Source organism: Toxotes jaculatrix, chromosome 23 (assembly GCF_017976425.1).
Source record: "Toxotes jaculatrix isolate fToxJac2 chromosome 23, fToxJac2.pri, whole genome shotgun sequence".
Classification (NCBI taxonomy): domain Eukaryota; kingdom Metazoa; phylum Chordata; class Actinopteri; family Toxotidae; genus Toxotes; species Toxotes jaculatrix.
The window spans coordinates 13,814,942-13,833,645 of NC_054416.1; the positions used below are offsets into that span (position 1 = coordinate 13,814,942).

The following is an 18,704-nucleotide window of genomic DNA, read 5'->3' on the forward strand; positions in this document are numbered from 1 at the left end:
CTGCTCTGAAGGGCCTACAGTTACATGAAGGTCGTGTTTGGGTGAGTAATAGGAACAGAAATAAAAAATTAAAGGGAATAAAGGAACCTTAGTCAAACAGGTCACTGCTTTTCTACCTCGTTCACCACGGTTAAAAGGGAACATTCCAGAACGGAGTTAGGATCAGTGAAATAAAAACTATCCCCAATAACAGTGACTGCATCATATGTATTTGTATTTGTATAATATGTGCCCTTTCTATAACAATCTGTGCCTGCTTATGTTCCTGCTTGTGTCTAGACAACCACATTATTTCAAGACCTAATCAAACCCACCGAGCGTGACAAAGCACAGTCCTAAAACTCCTCCGCCAACACGTTACATCAAACATTCATCTACAGAGTCACTGTCTTCATCTGGGGAGTGTGAGGAGCTGTATCAATAATGCAAAAAAACCATCCCCCTAAACCGTCCCTAAAACACTCTCTGTTAGAGACCAGTGCCCAGGCTGGGAGCATCCTCACCCCTCCCAGTTACCACGGAGACGAGCACTGCCCTCTCCGGAGGTAACCATGACAACGTGGCTTTCTGTCTGTTAGCGGAGCAAGCAAAGTCAGCACAGAAAACATGAGGGGCATTGATTCCTCTAGAGCTGCCTATTAGGGCATCAGTGTTTCACTCACATGTGAGATATGATGGTTCTAACTGGTTCTCATTTAGACTTAAATGGGAGTTTCAAAGTTCACTCTTGACCATGGGAACAGTTTGACAAAACAGGTCAATGAAGGACATGAGATGCAGTTAAAAGACTGTAGGAAAAGCTAGTAAGTTGACTTTGAGTTAAGACTGTTTTGTCAAACAGCTGCTTCCAAAGTAAAGAAGGATCCCGCAGATGCTTTCCGTGACATTTTGACTTACTGTAGGTCAAGCACAGGTGTAACTTATAAAATTTACTGTGACTGCATTTCTTTAAATTGGCTGACTATACCATGGCAGGGAGAAAAAGATTTAAAAAAATAAAAATAAAAGGAGTAAGAAGACTGGAAACACCAGGAAAAAGCTAGCTATAAATGTGTCATACAAGTATTGATTTTTATGGCTAACATTTGATTAATACTATCTTAATGCTATATAAATATTACATTTATGTTTTTGTGGCTACCAAGTTAGCTATTAACTATTAACTTTTGGTTCTTATGGGTAAAGTTAGCCATAAGAACCACAAGTTTATAGTTTATCAGCCCAATAAATGAATGGGCTAGCATTGGAGCTACGCTAAAACTACAATATACTTGCTAAAGCTAATTACTTCATGTGTGGTTCCTTCTAGCAGCAAACAGCAGACAAAGTTAGCAACTAGCTGGTGAACATAGTGAGAGACAGAGACAAAACTAAAAGGGTAATGAATTTTGAACTTACTGGAATATTGTTTTGTAGGAGCGAACAGAAAAAACAACAAACAAATGCTAATATTGCTCTGCATCTGCTCACTAAGCAGGTGTTTGCTAACAAGTTAACGTTAGCCAGCTTCAGTTCTCCTGCCCTCTAATGGTCAAAAATGAATATTGCAGCCAAAAATTAACAAGCATGACAAGTTAGAGGTAAACTCAAGCTACTAACCATGAATATAAACTAAACCCAATTATAACTTTAAACTATTCTAACTTTCTGAATACTGTAAAGGAGATGTTGGGCCAACGTAAGAGCAAGAATAAGAAAATACCAAATAGACTCACAGACACACACACACACGCACGCACACATATTGAAGCTACAAATGTGCCCTTGCTGATTAGGTTGAAGGAACACATTCTATTCCTAGCTGTCAGGACGGGAAAACAGTCTCTCTGTTTACTAGCAACTGCACTTCTCCCATTGGTGCTGGCAATGTTTGTGTGTGTGTTTCTGATATTAAAAACTCCTTAGTGCTGCCTTGCACACATTAGTCTATGAGCACGTCCACAGTGTTAGATATTACAAGAGCATTTCAATGCACACAACCAATAATTATTACAACCAAGCAGCCCCCCTCCTCTCCCCTACATACACACATTTAGCCAAATAAAAAGCTGCTTTTCTTTATGCATGGAGGTGTGAGGGTTTCACCATGCAGTGATATTAATGATATAACAACAGGCCTTTGTTGCAGTGTACAAATAACCCGTCCTAATTCATTATCCTCAAGCTGACATGACTGGAACTATGGTAAGTCCTGATATATTCACCACATTCACCTTCCCTGTGTTTCCATCCCCTTCTCTACCACTATGATCAGTGTCAGCTGACAGTACCAAGCCGTGGAAGACAACTCGAAAATGGCCCTCAGGCTGCTGCAAGCCAATCAGAGCCATCCCTGTGGACCTATTAGCATACAGTCCATCAGTGCAGGATCTGGAGGATTATTTGTTTCAGCTAAATTTAGATGGAAAAGCATTAAGGGCTGTAGTGGTTTAACACATCTGCACCATACAGCTAAATCATATACATATATGCTGGAAACAATATAGCCATATACTGTACATTATGTAAGGAATATTATGTAAGAAACAAACTCCTTTCTTACTCACCTTAATGCATTTTTAACACACTCAGTATAAGAAATGTGCTGGTCTGACATATGCCAAGACTTTTAATTAGCTGTTGAAAGCTAATTAAAATATATAATATATATTTACTTTATTTGAAGACAGATAAGCTCATTGGGGACCAAGAAGTAGGAACTGATTTTTGACCCATAAGTAGGAGGACACTTTAAAGCTGCACAGGATTTTCTCAGGGATGTGAGAAGGGGGTCAAAGGTCACAGGTCAAGACATGGAGCTCTTCAGAATAGACCACGTTTAAAAACAGAAGGTGGGAGGGATGTGTCTTAGAGAAGGAAAAGGAAGGAAAGGAAGAGGTTTCAACGGTGTGACCCAGAATAACTGCACCCTGCCTCTGTAAAGATATTCGCAATCCCCAGAGGATGTTTTCTAATAACCCTGACCTTTCCTCTAGCGCCATCAGCAGGTCAAAGACAATGACTCCTACTGTTTAATGTGCTCATTTGATGCTTATTTCTCTGAGGTTGAAGCCTCCTCATATCTATGAAAACTGGAATCAAAGCATGATCACTATCGGTCGCTATCAGAGACAGGATGACTGTGTTAGAGAGAGTGACGAATCAGAGCATTGATGGCAAATGGTCGATATGTCTGACTTCACATGCCAACACTCAGAGTCAGTCTCGCTGCTGGTCCGCCTCAGTAATGAAGCTCAGCTCTATCTCCCACACTGCTTTGTGTTCCTCCTCACATCCTCTCTCTTTCATCCAATCAGACGGCAGATGCTCAGCTGGAACCTGTGCTGCTGGAGGTCACTACGGGCCGACAGGTCACCGCCTCCTCCTCCCACACTCAGGCCAATTACAGCTGTCTGAACCTACCTGTGCCAATCAGTTAGGTTACATCAAGTAAAATACACTACAACTTTTTCAGTACTACAAGCTGCAGGGAATGAGATATGACAACATTTTGACAGCAACTGTAGATCTGACTTTCTTCACCAGATTAGCACAAGATCTTCTACTACCAGCTGCAGCAGAGTGTGTCTGCTATTGTTTTCATCATGTGAGTCTGTGTGTGTGTGTCATTATAGTAAAATGTGGTACCACAGACATCTACTGTAGCAGGAAGTACCACAGAGGTGGTTTTGAGTAAACTGACAGGTGTTTATATGTCTGTATGGCGTCGTGGATGGTGGGATTGCTTAGTTATGGACAAGAAATCGCAATGTTAGAATTCTGACTAATAGTTTGAGATATTTCCATTTACAGGTTTTGAAAGTCATGGATATGAAGACATTAGTTTCTGTTTCTTAAAAAGAAAAAAACTGTCACAAAAATCTCACTCACTTAATTCAAGAAACCTCATTTAGACACAAGCAAAATACTGTCACCCCACTGACATATATTTTTACACTTTGCTCTGGGAAAAATGAGACATTAAGACTCAGCATCAGACGAAATGAGTGATATTTTTTTGCCTTGTGTTCCCAGTAGCAGCGCAGCAGCAGCGGCACGCTGCTAAAGTCATTACACTGCTTTTCAAATTAGCCACGAGAGCCCACGTGCTGCTGTACGGGGATACTTTAGGAACAAAAATGTCACACTGGCCTTTAAAGGGAGAGGAGAGGGAGCGACGTCCCACCCCATCACACACACATTTACACACCAATACACACATACACACTGAAAAAGCTCAAACCCTAAACACATGGGTAATTTGTCTATACCTGTTAACACCTTTTGCAAGGTATGAATCTGATCAGATGTGCTGATCATTGAATTATAACAGTGAGTCCAACAGAGTGATCACTTTCTGTGCAAAGAGAAAAATGTATCACCTTTATGTAAAAGGTAGCTCATGTGAAAAACTACAGGGTTGAGCACCAGCTGAGCAGCTCAACAAAGCGGCTACAAAGACTCCTGTTGTCAAGATTCACTTCCAAAATAAAAATAACTCAAGACTTAAAGCATGAGCTGACACTGACTTCTGAGGGCATCAGAGTTTTTGTGCTCAGAACCTTCTCATCTGTACAAATCTCCTAAAATACCGCAGACAGAGCCACTCAGAGGCGCCCCAGTTGCCTGAAACTGCACTGCCTGTGCTGCACCTGCCAGTGTAAGCTCTTACCAACATCAACGGAGGCTGCACAGGAAAATGCTCCTCACAGTAGTAGTCTGGCGAGGAGTTCTGGTCCAGGTTAGACAGGCTCCCGGCTGTCCTCAGGCCCTTGTCCGAGCCGCACACCTTACACATGGCCGCGTTGCCCATGATGCAAGGTATTCAAAGTCTATCCCATCAAGAACGTAAAGGAATCTAAGTGAGCATTTAATGAGTCTGGTAATCCACTGCCTGTCCCTGCTTCCCCTACCCTCCCCCTAAAAACCTTACAAGCTACCATCCATGGGGGGGCCGCCCCCCTCTGTCCCAGCCAAACCTCACTTCCCTTTGGCCTCAGCAGAGCTCCTGTCCCTGTTCACCACTTTGACCACTTGACTAAACTTGTGTCCTGTTAGTGCTGCCAGCACCGTGCTAGCTCTTCCTCATTGCTAATTCCAACTCTCTGACCATTGACTAACAGGCACCCCCCCCCACAACACCACCACCACCACCTCCCATCCCTGCTATTTTTACACCCACCAGTCTAGCTATGCATGTAAAGAGAGAGGAGAGAGAGGGTGGTCAGCATAGGGCGGCATGCCTAAACAGGAAGGGGGAGGGGGCATCACAGACACTAAGCATGGACTGATATGAAGCCAATATGGGCCCAATACTGTGTGCTCATATACAAGGTTTGTCAAATGAGACACGTGTGCTCCAAAAATGATACTGAAACTATCCAGTGGAACCAAAGACCAAACTAAAAACTGGTCACACAGGTGCAGTGACTCCTCTGTTAAAATTCCTAATCTCTTAATTCAATATATTTTTATGTATTTGCACTTTTATGTTTTAAAACAAATTAAGAAACTCAACCAACATAAAATGTGAGAGTTTCGGCTGATGAGGTGGCCCAGCATGGGCCAGGACACGCCCAGCCTCATAAACCTCACCAGTGAGTCTCAACATGATAATATAAAGACCATCTCTGGTTATAGTGAATAAGAGAAGCTGTTCCAGTGTCGTACATATTATAACGGTGGGGTCCGATACAGTTGATTTGTGTTCCCCTGCTGATGCCATGTAAGTGTTAGGAGTGGCTCCTTTAAGGTTTACATACATACATACATACAACCAGTGCAACCTGCCTCCATGTGACCCTTTCCTAAATGCCTTCACCCGCACTGAAAACTAAGCCCTGATGTTTGCTTGAGCACATGCTACAGTGCTACTCTGTCTTTAAGGAGAACTGTGTCCTTCAGCAACAACATTACAGGCAGAAACACTGAATCCTTGTGGCATCAAAGCCGTGGCTATTGGCACCAACAGATGCTACTGACTAATTAAATCCACAAATAATAACTGGAGATCAAAATGAACCACCGCACCCGATCGTCAATACAGGCTATGGATGGGGAGCTCTGTCCACTACAGATACAATCATATGATTCGACCCCTGCTGGTGACCGGTGCTAGCAGCATTACCAAGCTTTCCTCACCAGTCCACCAGTGACTCTTCTTTGGGACTGCGATCACTGGACCTCATGTCCATAGACTGTTTAATGGGAACAGGCGTCGTGTGTTTTGCTAATGCAGATCTGTGTCAGACTGTAGCCCAGAGCGGGGCTGTATTGATTCTGCCGGACTGGATGCAAATTGAAGTCACACAGACCTTTTCATGGCGATCGACTGGCTCTCAGAGTGAATGGTTTGGCCGAGGTTTCAGACATCAGGTTCCCTGCTGTTTCTAAAACCCGGCGTCCATCTTGTCAGAGGGGTCAGATGTATGTTTGCATTCACTCCGTGTGCATGTGTGTCCTTGTCCGTTGGCATCAGGGAGGTAAATGTCCCCATTCTCTTTGCAGTCTTTTAGGTCACAACTCAAACAATCGTCTTACTGTAATATCACCCAAACACTTGTCATTCACTGAATTTGTTAGCGTAGGGGGAAAGACTCCTCATTGTTGAGCACGTCACAGAAACCACACGAGAAAGCAGCTTTGGAGTTTTCTATGAATGAATGAATATAAACTGAGGGAGCAATCACAGGATCAGCAAACCACGTGAACAGACCCACTCAGCAGCTCAGAACCTGAGTAATGTACAATGAAAATCAGAGCTCCAAAACAAAAGGGTTCAGACCTCGTAGTACACGAGTACTACGAGCTATAGAGTATCTAAATATATAGCTTTAAATTTATCGCTATTAAAATGATTTTCTTAATGATTTTCATCGCTCAAATTTCATTGCTAAAAAAAAAAATCTAGTATTTGATAGTTTTTCTTTAAGTGGTGGAAAGTCTTCTCCGCACACACACACAATTTGATGTGGCCCTCCACTGCTATGTCACCTTCCAGGCCTTTTTAGTTTCATTAACCTTCTCCTGGATGTAATTTACGTAACGTCGTGTCCAATCTCCTCACTAAAGAAGAATCATCTGCCAACACACTCCAATCCAATTAGTGCAGCCAATAGGTGAGGCCATGGGTGTGTTTGTGTGTATGTGTGTGGTTTCTAGAGACAAAGGTCAAACCTGACCCTGTTCAGGTAGACCACACAATTCTCTCAAGTCAGAAACTTTAAACATGAAAGTCACTCTTCTTCTGTATCCACAGAGCTCAATGCGTCCCCCCCCCCCCCCTTCTCCTTCGTGCTCCCTCTGTAGGTTGGTAATCCACCGGGTGGGGCAGGCGTGGACAACAAATGCTTTTATAATCTGTGCTCGACCATATGGCTTGTTGGCTGCAGCAGGGAGGGGGTTGTTAGGTAAAGCTATTTGTACTGCTTTATGCTCCCGCTGTGAGGGGAAATTTGATCAAGTATGAGCGTACAGGAGGAAGGAAGCAACTAAATGCTTCTAGGGGTGTAACACATCCTACTTGCTAAAGCTAGCAGCTTATAGCTAGACTATATATAATGTATGTATATAGACACACACACACACCGGTTAAACATATAAGAACACTAAGTACCAATTAGAGGTTTGTCTGTCCCTAAGTAAGGAGCCGTAACACAACTGCTATGGAAAAAAGAAAACATTAATTATAGAAGTTGGAAGCCAGGTTGCTATGGAAACACAGATTTGGAAAAGGTTTCTGCATGGATTTCTCTTAAGAAACAAAACAGGAGACCTGCAGAAAATGGCTTCTTCTGTGTCAAACCTCAGTAACACTGACAGATAAATTGGAAGGTGACAGGAGAGCGATGTGCTGGACGTCACTCTTTTCCCAGATATTGGACTGACAGGTTGAGAGACAGGTGGCAGAACTGAATTGAACAGGATTCCTTGAATAGGCTACACAGGTGGTAAAAAGCTTATCGAGACATCATGCGAGCTGTTGTTACCTCGATTCTGCCCGTGGTCTGATCACATCTCAATATGTAATTTAGCTAAGAGGGAAGCGCTGCAAGATACTCTCAAAGTCCTACAGAGCAAGTCTGAGTCACAGGCACATCAAGACTTCAAATTCAACATTTCAGCATGTTTTCTACATCCGCTGTGTTTTTTTTTGTGCCGGGATGCAACTACAATCTTTACTACACTGATACTATGTTAACACATGTTGTTCATTCTCTCATGAAGGGAAAACACCAGTGATTCCAAACAAGCCTACACTGTCTGTCTGGTACTGGATGGGGGCCAGATGTTGGGAGAATTAAGGGATAGTTGTAGTCCTGCAGCCTCTGTAAAGTGCAGCCTGTGTGCCCAATCAGAGATGATTGCCGGGGGGGACTCCCTGCTGACAAGCAACAGCACTGCTTCAGCGGCCCAGCTGTAAGCCTCAGACGCTGACCAGCTGACCGACACATATCACGCTTACAGGTACACATATACACGCTGTTTATATGTCAAACAGATTAGCACAATGACTCAGTGTTTAGAGGGACATTCATCTCACCAAACACCAAAACCTTTTCTTACTACTGTCATATTTTGAATAATAGCAGACATATTTTTCCTAAAGAGTTCTTTTTGCTGCGTCCCATTATTAGTTTTTCCTCCCGACGTTCATCACATCTTATCTTAAAAATAATAGAGGCACGGAGGGAAGATGAGAGATGATGATAACCGTACTGATAAACTGCTGAAACGATTAAGAAGGGAGTGAGCAAAATTTAATCCTCAAGCATGTTTAGAAAAAAAAAAACAATCTCAAAAGGGTAATCCACTGATTTTACACGAGTTTGAAAGACATTTAGCACTGAGAGCTTCTAATAAAATACTACCGCGCTGCATTGTGGGAAGTGTAGTACTAAGAAAATGGTCACGGTCACTGCAAGAGAGAGTTTATTTGAAACTACTCAATGTGGATAAGAAATGAGTAGGCTAGTTTGTGCTCAGTGATGCCATTAAACGTTCTGTAGGCGACTTAATAATTATCATAACTGGATACAAATATTTTTCAAGGACAAAAGTATGGACTACATAAGTTATGTGTTAGTTGTTGTCTTTTATCATTCAGGTCTTCTGTCTTCAGTTGTCTTTAAGAGGCTCTCTGATACTCTGAAGGGCAAACTGTGAGTAATCAGAAAACACACACACACACACACACACATACACACACACACACTAGGTAGGAGCTGGAGCGGATCCAGCGGGGTAAATTAATCTCAGTGAGTGACCGTCTACCCCAGCTCTGTTTAACTGAATTGGTGCGACGACAACCGTGTTGTAAGCCTCACAACAACCTTAGCACAGCATCGCAAAAGCACACAGAGAAGAAACTGGTGTGTGGAGAGATGATGGACTTGCCTAAAATAGCAGGCCAAAACACCCACAGAGCTGTTTGAGTCGATGAGGAGAAGAACAAGGAACATCTAGACAGAGGAATGATACACAACACACACACACACACAGTCTCCAGGTAGTTACAGCAATATCACACCTCTTGGCAGCACCTCGCTCTGCCTGCAGCTCAGACTCAGTGCTTCTTAGTCTTGACATTAAATTCAAGTCATCGCCTCTCGCTCCATTCTCTACTTCCTTTTTGTTTTCCATCCATCCTCTCAGCCCTTGCAGTAAAATCCCGTCACTCCTGAACGTGTTTTATAATTAAAGCTGCGCTCGCCAACAGTTTTATACAGAGAATGATTCAAATGACAACGTGTAATGAGAAAGGTGTCATTCGTAGAGACAGCGCTACACACACACCACCTCTCAGCTCAGATGCAGACTGGAAACCAGAATTATTCTCATGGACAAAAGACCAAAAACCTTCTTCTTTTTGTACAACTATTTGGTGCTTGTAGAGAAAACGCTTCATCTAATGTCCCCTTAGGGCTTCCCTACTTAGCCATCCACCCATTTCAGATACCTCGATTGGGGTGCAGGCATGAATCTCAGAAACAGATTTCTAAAAACCTGGACAAGTAAAACCAAAACAATCTGCTCTCTAGCTGGATACAAGCAGAGGTGGGTGGTAACATAGGTTTTTTTTTAAATACCAGACAGAGCTATCTGAGCTGCTGTACTATAGCCATAGAGATGGTTCTGATGCCAAACCCCAAGGCTCACAAAAAGCGAGTGTAGTCCATTAAGACCTAAAGTAGCTAAATCTTGACTTCTGCGAAAAAGATGTTGAGGCAGATCGTTTTTTGTTTTTTTTTTCCAGGAGAAGTTCTCTCTTAGGCTAAGCTCCTTTGGGTGAACCTTCCCCCTTTTGCATAACTAAGCCACACACTCATCTGCTATACTACACAACACTTCCGACCTTGGACCACATCCGAGTGACGATAGCGTCGGACGTGACCCAATGATGTTTTTTTTTTTTTTTCATGTCAACAAATCATCAGATCCACAATCTGTCCTTCAAAATCTCATGGAGACTCAGGTAACTCATGATGATGATGATGGCCTCCATTACTAAGATGAAATGTATTCAAAAATAAGAAAGACAACAACAAGCAACGCACAACTCCTCTTTCTACATTTCTGTCTAACACGAGCCGTAATACAGTGCCATTAACCACTCTGCCTCTGCACTTTCAGGGCAGCCCCTTCTGTTACTCTCTATAGTGGATTCTCCACTCTCTGGGTTGCCATGGCGATAGGATGGGTATCTCTCCTGAGCTGCAGTGTCCCATAGCGCCACAGCAACCAGATTATAAATGCTCTAATCCAGGATTTTGCCAATCCCAGTCCAGCATCAAACAGTGGTGCATGCTCAACATCCATGTACCATCAGTAGGAGGGTGTGTGTGTGTGTGTATCTGGCTTAAGGGAAGATTTTGAGGTGGGGGGTGGGGGGGGGGGGGGGGCATCATGGAGCCACAGTGAGGACATACTATCAGTTTAGAATATAACAAGTCATTTGTTACCAAATACTAGTAGTAGTGTAGTAGAATGACTGAAATACAGTAGCAGACAGTGAACATAGACTCAGAGACATTCTGCCTAATAATCCCAGAGATCAGAAGACAGATCCATAGATGGAGAGGAGGTGCGGTGGGGTGGGGGGTTGGCGGAGGCAGAGATTAACATCTCCGCCACAAACATGTCCCCCTAAATTGCATCAGATGAGCATCCAGCTGTGGCCTGAGATTAGATGTAAAAAAAAAAAAAAAAAAAAAAACACACAGGAGAGTGGCTTTGCCAGCAGGACAGCTAAATAATGTAACGCTGCACCAAAAGCTGTGGGATTGGTGGAAACAGAAAAGCATGCTGCTTTTTTTTTTTTTTACCCACTATAATGTGAGTCCAGGAGAAGCCATTAACTCAAACTCCCTCCAGTGTGACTCTTTAGATCAGAGATCCTAGAGACGCTGAGTGTCACACCCTGATTTTCCACCAGGGGTTTGTAGCCATAGTTCAGCGAATGTGAGCTTTGAAGCCCGTGACTGTCTCACTGTCTGTGGGGGTGGGGGTGGGGATGGGGGGGTGTTGGGGGCAGCCGTCAGTACCAGTGTATTTGATCTGACATCTGAAAAGAGGCTTCAGAAAGTTTTCAACAGAATCAGCCATAGTTTTCATCATGATATTCCCATGATGGTGCAGATGACAACTGTGGGTTACATGTCCCAAATAGAGCTCACTGACCCGCAGACAGCTACAGTAAGTAGGACAAGCTTTTCCCAGCTAACGTGATGCTGTTATATTTGAAATATAACAACACAGAAATAGAAATATTGGTCATATTCGCTGTTTTTATTGTCTTCAGACATATAGTATGCGAGTCCCATCCAGCACTGAATGCACAAATTTTTGCGTGAACCGCTCCTGGCTGTCAAGTGTTGCATGTGTGTGTTCCTCCACATACTTGAAAGAAAGAGCTAGAAAGGTGTGTGGAGACAGAGCGCCCACTCGGAGGACAATCGAAGGTGTTCTTATGAGTCACACGCACACAGTACAGTGCGATGCAGCACCTGGGTAAACCATTTCAACCAAACGATTTCTGTCCCTCTCTGTCGTTCCCCTGCAGCTTTTGAACGTCACCGGGGTGAATGTTGTGCACAAAAACCCTTTTTGCATCAAGCTGTAAATCTAGCAGCTTCTAACAGAAGCAGCTCTAAATAATGTTCCAGCTGAGATCCATTTGCTCAGACACTAACAACTCATAGTTTGAAAAGGTTAAGACTGAAATGCACTGTGGGAAACGCAAATGGCCATGAAAACAACCGTGATGAAAAATGGCAAATGGATTACTACCACTGCATCATGGGGGAGGCCCTGCAGCGGATTAGTATTAGAGCATCAATCTCCTGTTATATGTTAGAGATAGAGACAGAAAGGAAAAGAAAGAGCCAGAAAGACCAGGGCGGGGAAGATTAAGGGGTTAATTATGTAATCGTTCAATTCATTTCAATTAGGCTCTGGCTGGAGCTTCGTAACAACTCCTCTGGGTGAGTCCATCCAGTCATTAAGTATGAAATGTGAGAGCCAAGCAAGTTTGTGAGATACGTTTTCGGGGGCCGAACAGCTGGCACTGTAGTCAAGGCAACTGCCTCTGGGTGAGAAGTTACAGTTCTCTGCAGTCACACACACACACACACACATACTCTCTCTCGCTCTTCGAGCACAAAGACGAGCAGCACAATTCTGGACTGAAGATGGTGGAATACAATACAAAAACATGCGTCTGTTAGCAGCAGTGATACAAGCACTGATTGGTTAAATACGATGGGTAATATTTCACACCCGTTTCTCACCATCACTACTGTTTATTCTGTGGACTGCTGTACATGTTACCTTTCCTGTAACCAGCGTTTTGCTGCCTGCTGTCTGTTACCTGCCTGCCTACCCAGCTGTGACACGACATGCCAAAACACAGTAAGAGCAGCACAAGCAGAGTCATAAAGTCAGCAAACTGACTCAGTAGTGTCCATAACACAACACTATCAACACCTAACGTTTGCTGACATTAGCTAAAAAATTGCAGGTAGAGCCTGAAAGAGACAGAGACAGAGACAGGGACGCTGGAATACATTTACTTTGCTCGATTTCAGGGCAGACGAAAGGTGAATGCGCATTTCACAGCTGAGCAGCATCCTGCTCTGCTGCAGACACAGACAGCACAGACAGGGAGAGAGAGAGAGGACGGGGGGGGGGGGGGGGGCGTGTTTGAGAAAAAGAGGAAACAACCCAGGAGAATCAAAGCAGGTGAAGGGTTCCCAACTTGCAGCCTTTGTGGGTGCATTAGACTGTCGGGATTCCACTGCAGTGATGGAGCAAGTACAAGGGAAGACACAGCAGAGTGGGATTAAACTCATCTCATGCAAGGAGAGTCTAATTGGAATGCATAATGATGTTTTCTTTTTAAGAGACATGTCCCAGAGGAGACCTGTGGATACAGACCTGATCCAAACTGCAGTCAACCTGAACAGGTCCAAATACAGAGACACCAGAGACACACACACCAACACTGGCAGCAGCGTGATGTAGACCCATAAACGTGCATGTCACACTTTCCATCAGAGCTGACAGCATGTATGCTAAGATCCATTTGGTTATAACCAAACACGACTGGACTGAATACAGTAAGTCCAGTCTGGCTGGGGGTCCTGCTTTAGGTCTCAGTCACTAGGAACCTGAGTGGACTTTAAGACAAAGTCTACATCTACAAATGTGCGTAGAAAGACACTAACCCAACCAAATTTCGGGAGGTGGCACTGTCGCAAAAACACTAAGGTCCTAGAAATAATCTGGAACTGTAGCCTCCTCTACTTCAGGAACGTATTAATGAAATATTTCAATCCTCAGAGGGTATCAAACACCCACCACACGCTTCTGCACTGAGGGGCTCAGCACTCAATTACTCTTTAATGTGCCTGGAGACTAATGAAAAACCGTACAACATCTGCTCCGTCTTGTTGACTGCCAGTACGGCACATAAAACGTACAACGTATGGAGAGGCGAGAGGCGAGGTTGGCGGCGTGCGCCAAACGAATCCTCTCCCTCAGGACACACTTTTACATTACACACAACACATATGGAATTTCACGTATCTAACTCGCTGTGGGTGTGTATTAAATCACTACTGTTTAAAGGCACCACTACCCTTACAGTGATGTATGCGCCTTACTGAGTGACTGGTAAAACTGTACATGCATATGCTGAGATGTGTAGCGAACTGCAGGAGACAGCGTGTCGCTAATTTCCTTGTTATGTTCTGTTGGATGCTGCTGTGATTCCTCTCTGGAATGAGCAAGTGCATTTTACCTGCCATGTTTTATTTATTTATGTTGGTATATTTCCGTACTTCCGTGCTTTTTAAAGTGGGCTCCCCATGGTGTTTCCTTTTACTCTTCAGTACCCTGACGATGTTGGCCTACATCTTCCTTTTCAGAAGCTACTGTATATCCTCTGGAACCAGTGACAGACACACAGTTATTGGTCAAAGTGCACAAGCAGAGTTTCCACGTCCATCTGCACATGCGTATAATAATGCAGACAATCTCACTGAAACGGAAACACTTCCTGCAAGTGTTTTTAAAATAAAGGAGAACCAGGAACAGGAGGGATTATGCTCTTTGAGCCGCTGACATGCTTTAAATAAAGAGCAAAATGTACATTATAGTTATTTTATCAACAGGTAAACATGCTAGTGCCGAGTTTGCATTAAAAGAAAATATATATATATAGGAAGCAAACCCGGAAAACAGGGAAGCTTCTTACTAAACTATGATAAAATATACTTATAAAACTGGGACAAAAAATGTAAAGACATGACAATAATATAAGCCTTATTTAAATAAAGTTTTATTGAAGCTACAGAAGCTCTGCAGCTGTTTCAAACCAGCCACCGTACATCACTGTACAGCAGCAGCAAAGGAGTTTAAAGTCTGTGCTTGGGTCACCAGATGATCCCTCCGCATGTACTGGATTTTTTTGCTGCATTCAAGCTGACGCACCGTGTTGAGGATGCATTTTTCCCTGCTTTCTTATGTCATATGACGTATTTGACAGGAAAATCATTGTTCCTGCGTTTCCTATGCTTCACGCCGTGCACTGTCCAGGCCGAGCACTCTGATAGCCGCTAAGTACCATTTACACGGGGTTAATTGTTTGCAGGCAGCAGCAGCTGACCGCTGGTGATAAAACTGCGATTTGACAGCTGTGTGTGTGTGAGCGCGTGTGTGTCACTGCGATGTAAATGTCTACCCCCGGGGTGCTTGGTGGACAGTCCAACAAATTGAATCTATTAATCACTTTTAGGTGTGTGTATGTGTATATGTGTGTGTGTTGAGACTGAGTGAGAGACAGGGAGAGAGAGAGAGAGAGAGAGGGCACACCAATAATCCCATGTGATAATCTGCCTTGCAGTTAACAGCAGCGAGGGGTGGAAGGGGACGCAGAAAAACACTACGGCAACACAGCAGCTCTTCATCCACACCAGCACAAAGGTCACGACAAGGCTTCAGCCCTGAGGGATGTTATTTTGATGCCGAGCGACGGCCTGTATCAGAACATCAGCGACGCTCAGGGGACAAGAGACACAGTAAAAAAAAAAAGGGCCAGTTTGACACATAAGATGCAACATACCAGGTCTGAAACTGAATAATATTCCCAGTTATTCTTATGTCCCTGTTTCCCTTTCATACACACTGCTACCATGAATCAGGCTGACAGTCCATAATAGAGTCTCCTTTAAAATGAATGTGTGCTATTCTCCTTTAAATACCACAAAGTGCACTGTGACAGGTTCATCCATTCAACTCCATACAACAACTTCACCGTCCATAATCAGACTTCCTGATGTCCTCCTCCATTTCTCTTTCACCATATATCTGCATGCGCTGAATCCAGCTGACAGTGTCTGTTCATTTGCTTTATGCCATGGCCACTGAGACGTCTGGATTCTGATTGGTTGGAGAGTATAAATTAAGTTCTGGTAACCGGACAGTTTAACCTGATGCCTCTAACAACTACACCAATCCTGGACAGAGTCCCATGTGAAATTATGCTCCCTATAACGACTTGTTGGAATAAAATCACTGACCTCGACAACAGCACATCTCAGCAGTATACCTGACTAATGAAACCACAGTCGAAGCTTTTTGTGTTTGATGAGAGAATGCAGACACTATCCACGAGCAAACAGAGCAAACACACACACACACACTGCACCGCCTGGAAGTGCACCAGAGCCTGATCTGCGTAGGTTCATCTACAGGGAGACAGCGGGAGTATTTGTTGGTATTTTACTGTACATACAGTGCTGGAGATGAGAGATGGCAACGCTGAATGAGTGTGATTGACAATTTGTACAGTGGTCGTTTATTATACTGTGACAGGGACATGACGACAGACTGAGGAGCAGAATGTCGGATGGACTGAGGAAGATCCTTCAGCAGTGTACAAGATGAGATTAGGACAAGCGGGGACAGCGGCAGTCCTTTAACACTCCTTTGGTGCCACTGATGATGATGGAGGTGGAGGTAATAAAGACGAGGACATGGGTAGTCTTTGATGATCTCTGTGCCGCAAACTCTTCCGCAGTCCTTGATAACAGACTCTGATAAAGACTTCCTCGATCAGTAAAGGTGATGTGACACTGAGATGATGATGATGATGATGTGGAGGGATGACTGGAAGTGCGATGAAGTAACCGCTAAAAACACTGCTCGATCACATAAAGCGGGAAGGGATGAATAGGTGGGTGACTCCAGTGAGTCTGCCTGGTACCTTGCGCTTGCGTTCAGCCCGTTCCCGGGACCGCCTCCTCCGCTCTCTGGCTTTTTCCAGAGCCTTCAGGTCCGGAGGTTGGTCCATCTCGGACCTGGCCTTCTTAATGTGAGCCGCGGCGTGAGCCATGGCTGCCCTATCACGGTTCCCACACGGAGAAAACGAACGCTTTTTTAGATCACTTTCAGAAGTCCTCTCAGGAAGCTCGCCTCATTGGCAAAGAGGCCGGTCATCCACGGAAACGAGCCCCCACCTCACCAGGTGACTTTCTTATTATGCCCAAGGACAAACCGGCATAAAGACGATGAGCGTGGGAAGAGGATAGAGGTAGCTCTGATGTCCTCTGGTCCTCTAACCCACCAGCTCTCTTCACCCATGCAGAAAGTGTGAGTGTCTGTTGCAAGCCTCCCTCCCTGCTGCCTGGATAACTGTATCTGAGGCAGGGATAGAAAGAGAGGAGGGGTGGGCCAGTACGCACCACCAAGAGGTAAGCTAGAGGACCAATAGAAACGCAGAGAAGCCAGAAAGAGACGGGGAGGTAGGAAGAGAGCTCCACCCCTCCCCTTTACCGCTCAGGCTGCAGAGGTAGCAGCAGATGCTATGGGAACCTGGGAAGCCTCTGATTTGGACTCTCCAAATACACGACTTCCCCACTCATCAGGCACCAGAAGGGGAGGTAGGGGCAGGGGGATGTGGGGATTATAGAAAACAGGGTGAGGGAGGGGTTAGAGGAAACGACATGTGGGAGGGGATACAGCACACGGAAGCGTCAGCGAGTGTCCTTTGGAAAAAAGAGCAAGGGAGGTACCACACAAAGGGGGTTAAAAACTTTGGCTGTAGTCGGTATCTTTACCCGGTTCAATCACCCCTATTAGCAAATCCAACATGGTAGGGTCCGCTCCTGTGACTGGGAGATTTCACAGCTCCAGAGTAAACACACAAACACATAAATACACACTCAAAAACACATAAGTCAGTTTGTTTTCAAGCATATGTTTACATTTTGTTTTCCCACCCTTTAGTCGTGAAAATGGTAAAACCGCATACAACACTGGAAACGCAGGCAGAGAGGGGTTACCTCATTATATAAACACATGACATCTAATCATGCTAGCCGCTGCTTTTTGCATGTTCTTTACAGCTTTTGTGGCATGTTTGCCTGCGCGTCGGCTATAATGCATCTAGTAATGGCATAGCAGTTCAAATGTACCACAACCTCCTACACTTCTACACAATATAACCTATATGATAAGGCAGAGACGGCAGCAGCGACTGAGACTGAGGGATCTACTGCTCACTGACTGTGAATCCCTGTCCATGGTGCTGAAATCACAAGGCGGCCCATGTATTTTAAAGGAAAGGAAAAATACCTCTCCAGTACTATTAGCCAGTATATCTAGTGTTAAACATTCCTGGTAAAGAGTCACTATAGAGACATGCAGTGGTAATGTATTCAATGTTATTATTAGCACCAGTGTTTCAGCTCAGGCGGCCTATGAGAAATCAAGCGATAACACATGAACACACACACACACAGGAAGTACACACTACATGCTGTTGTTGGTGTCCAGCACAGAATAACGCCCTTTCATCTACAGTATCCGAGCCCTCCGTGAACACTCTATGAAGACGTCGACTGCAGTGTTTCTCTTTTCCGAGGCCTCACCCTTTTTTGCTTTTTGAAACCATGGTGCCACCCCATGGCCGGACTCCACATTACAAGTCAGAGCAGGTGGATAGTGAGAGAGAACATCCAGCCCCAGCTGAGTACAGGTGCAGGACTGATAGGAGAAAGGGTCCACAAACTGAATACCGCAAGCTCCCACATGATGTACTGATGCAACAGAACAGAAAGTATAGACAGAAAAGGTGGCAAACAACACCCATCCACTTATAAACAGTTCCTAAGCGTTTCAAACAGGTTGGGGCAGTGGTGCTCATACCTTTATAACCCTTGAAA

The 18,704-nt window shown here is 44.3% G+C and overlaps 1 protein-coding gene across 9 annotated transcripts in view; it reads right to left on the reverse strand.

Annotated features, from left to right (window-relative positions):
• LOC121176783 overlaps positions 1-18,704 on the reverse strand; it is a 124,894-nt gene that overhangs the window by 51,415 nt on the left and 54,775 nt on the right. For 8 of the 9 annotated variants that reach the window (XM_041030860.1, XM_041030862.1, XM_041030861.1 and 5 more), the window contains exon 1: positions 4,652-4,873. The exons of the other annotated variant lie outside the window; for it this stretch is intronic. In XM_041030860.1, coding sequence (XP_040886794.1) covers positions 4,652-4,792 — 141 coding nt within the window. In that variant the 5' untranslated portion in view covers positions 4,793-4,873. Of the gene's footprint in view, positions 1-4,651; positions 4,874-18,704 lie in introns of those variants that run through there. 9 annotated transcript variants of the gene reach the window in all.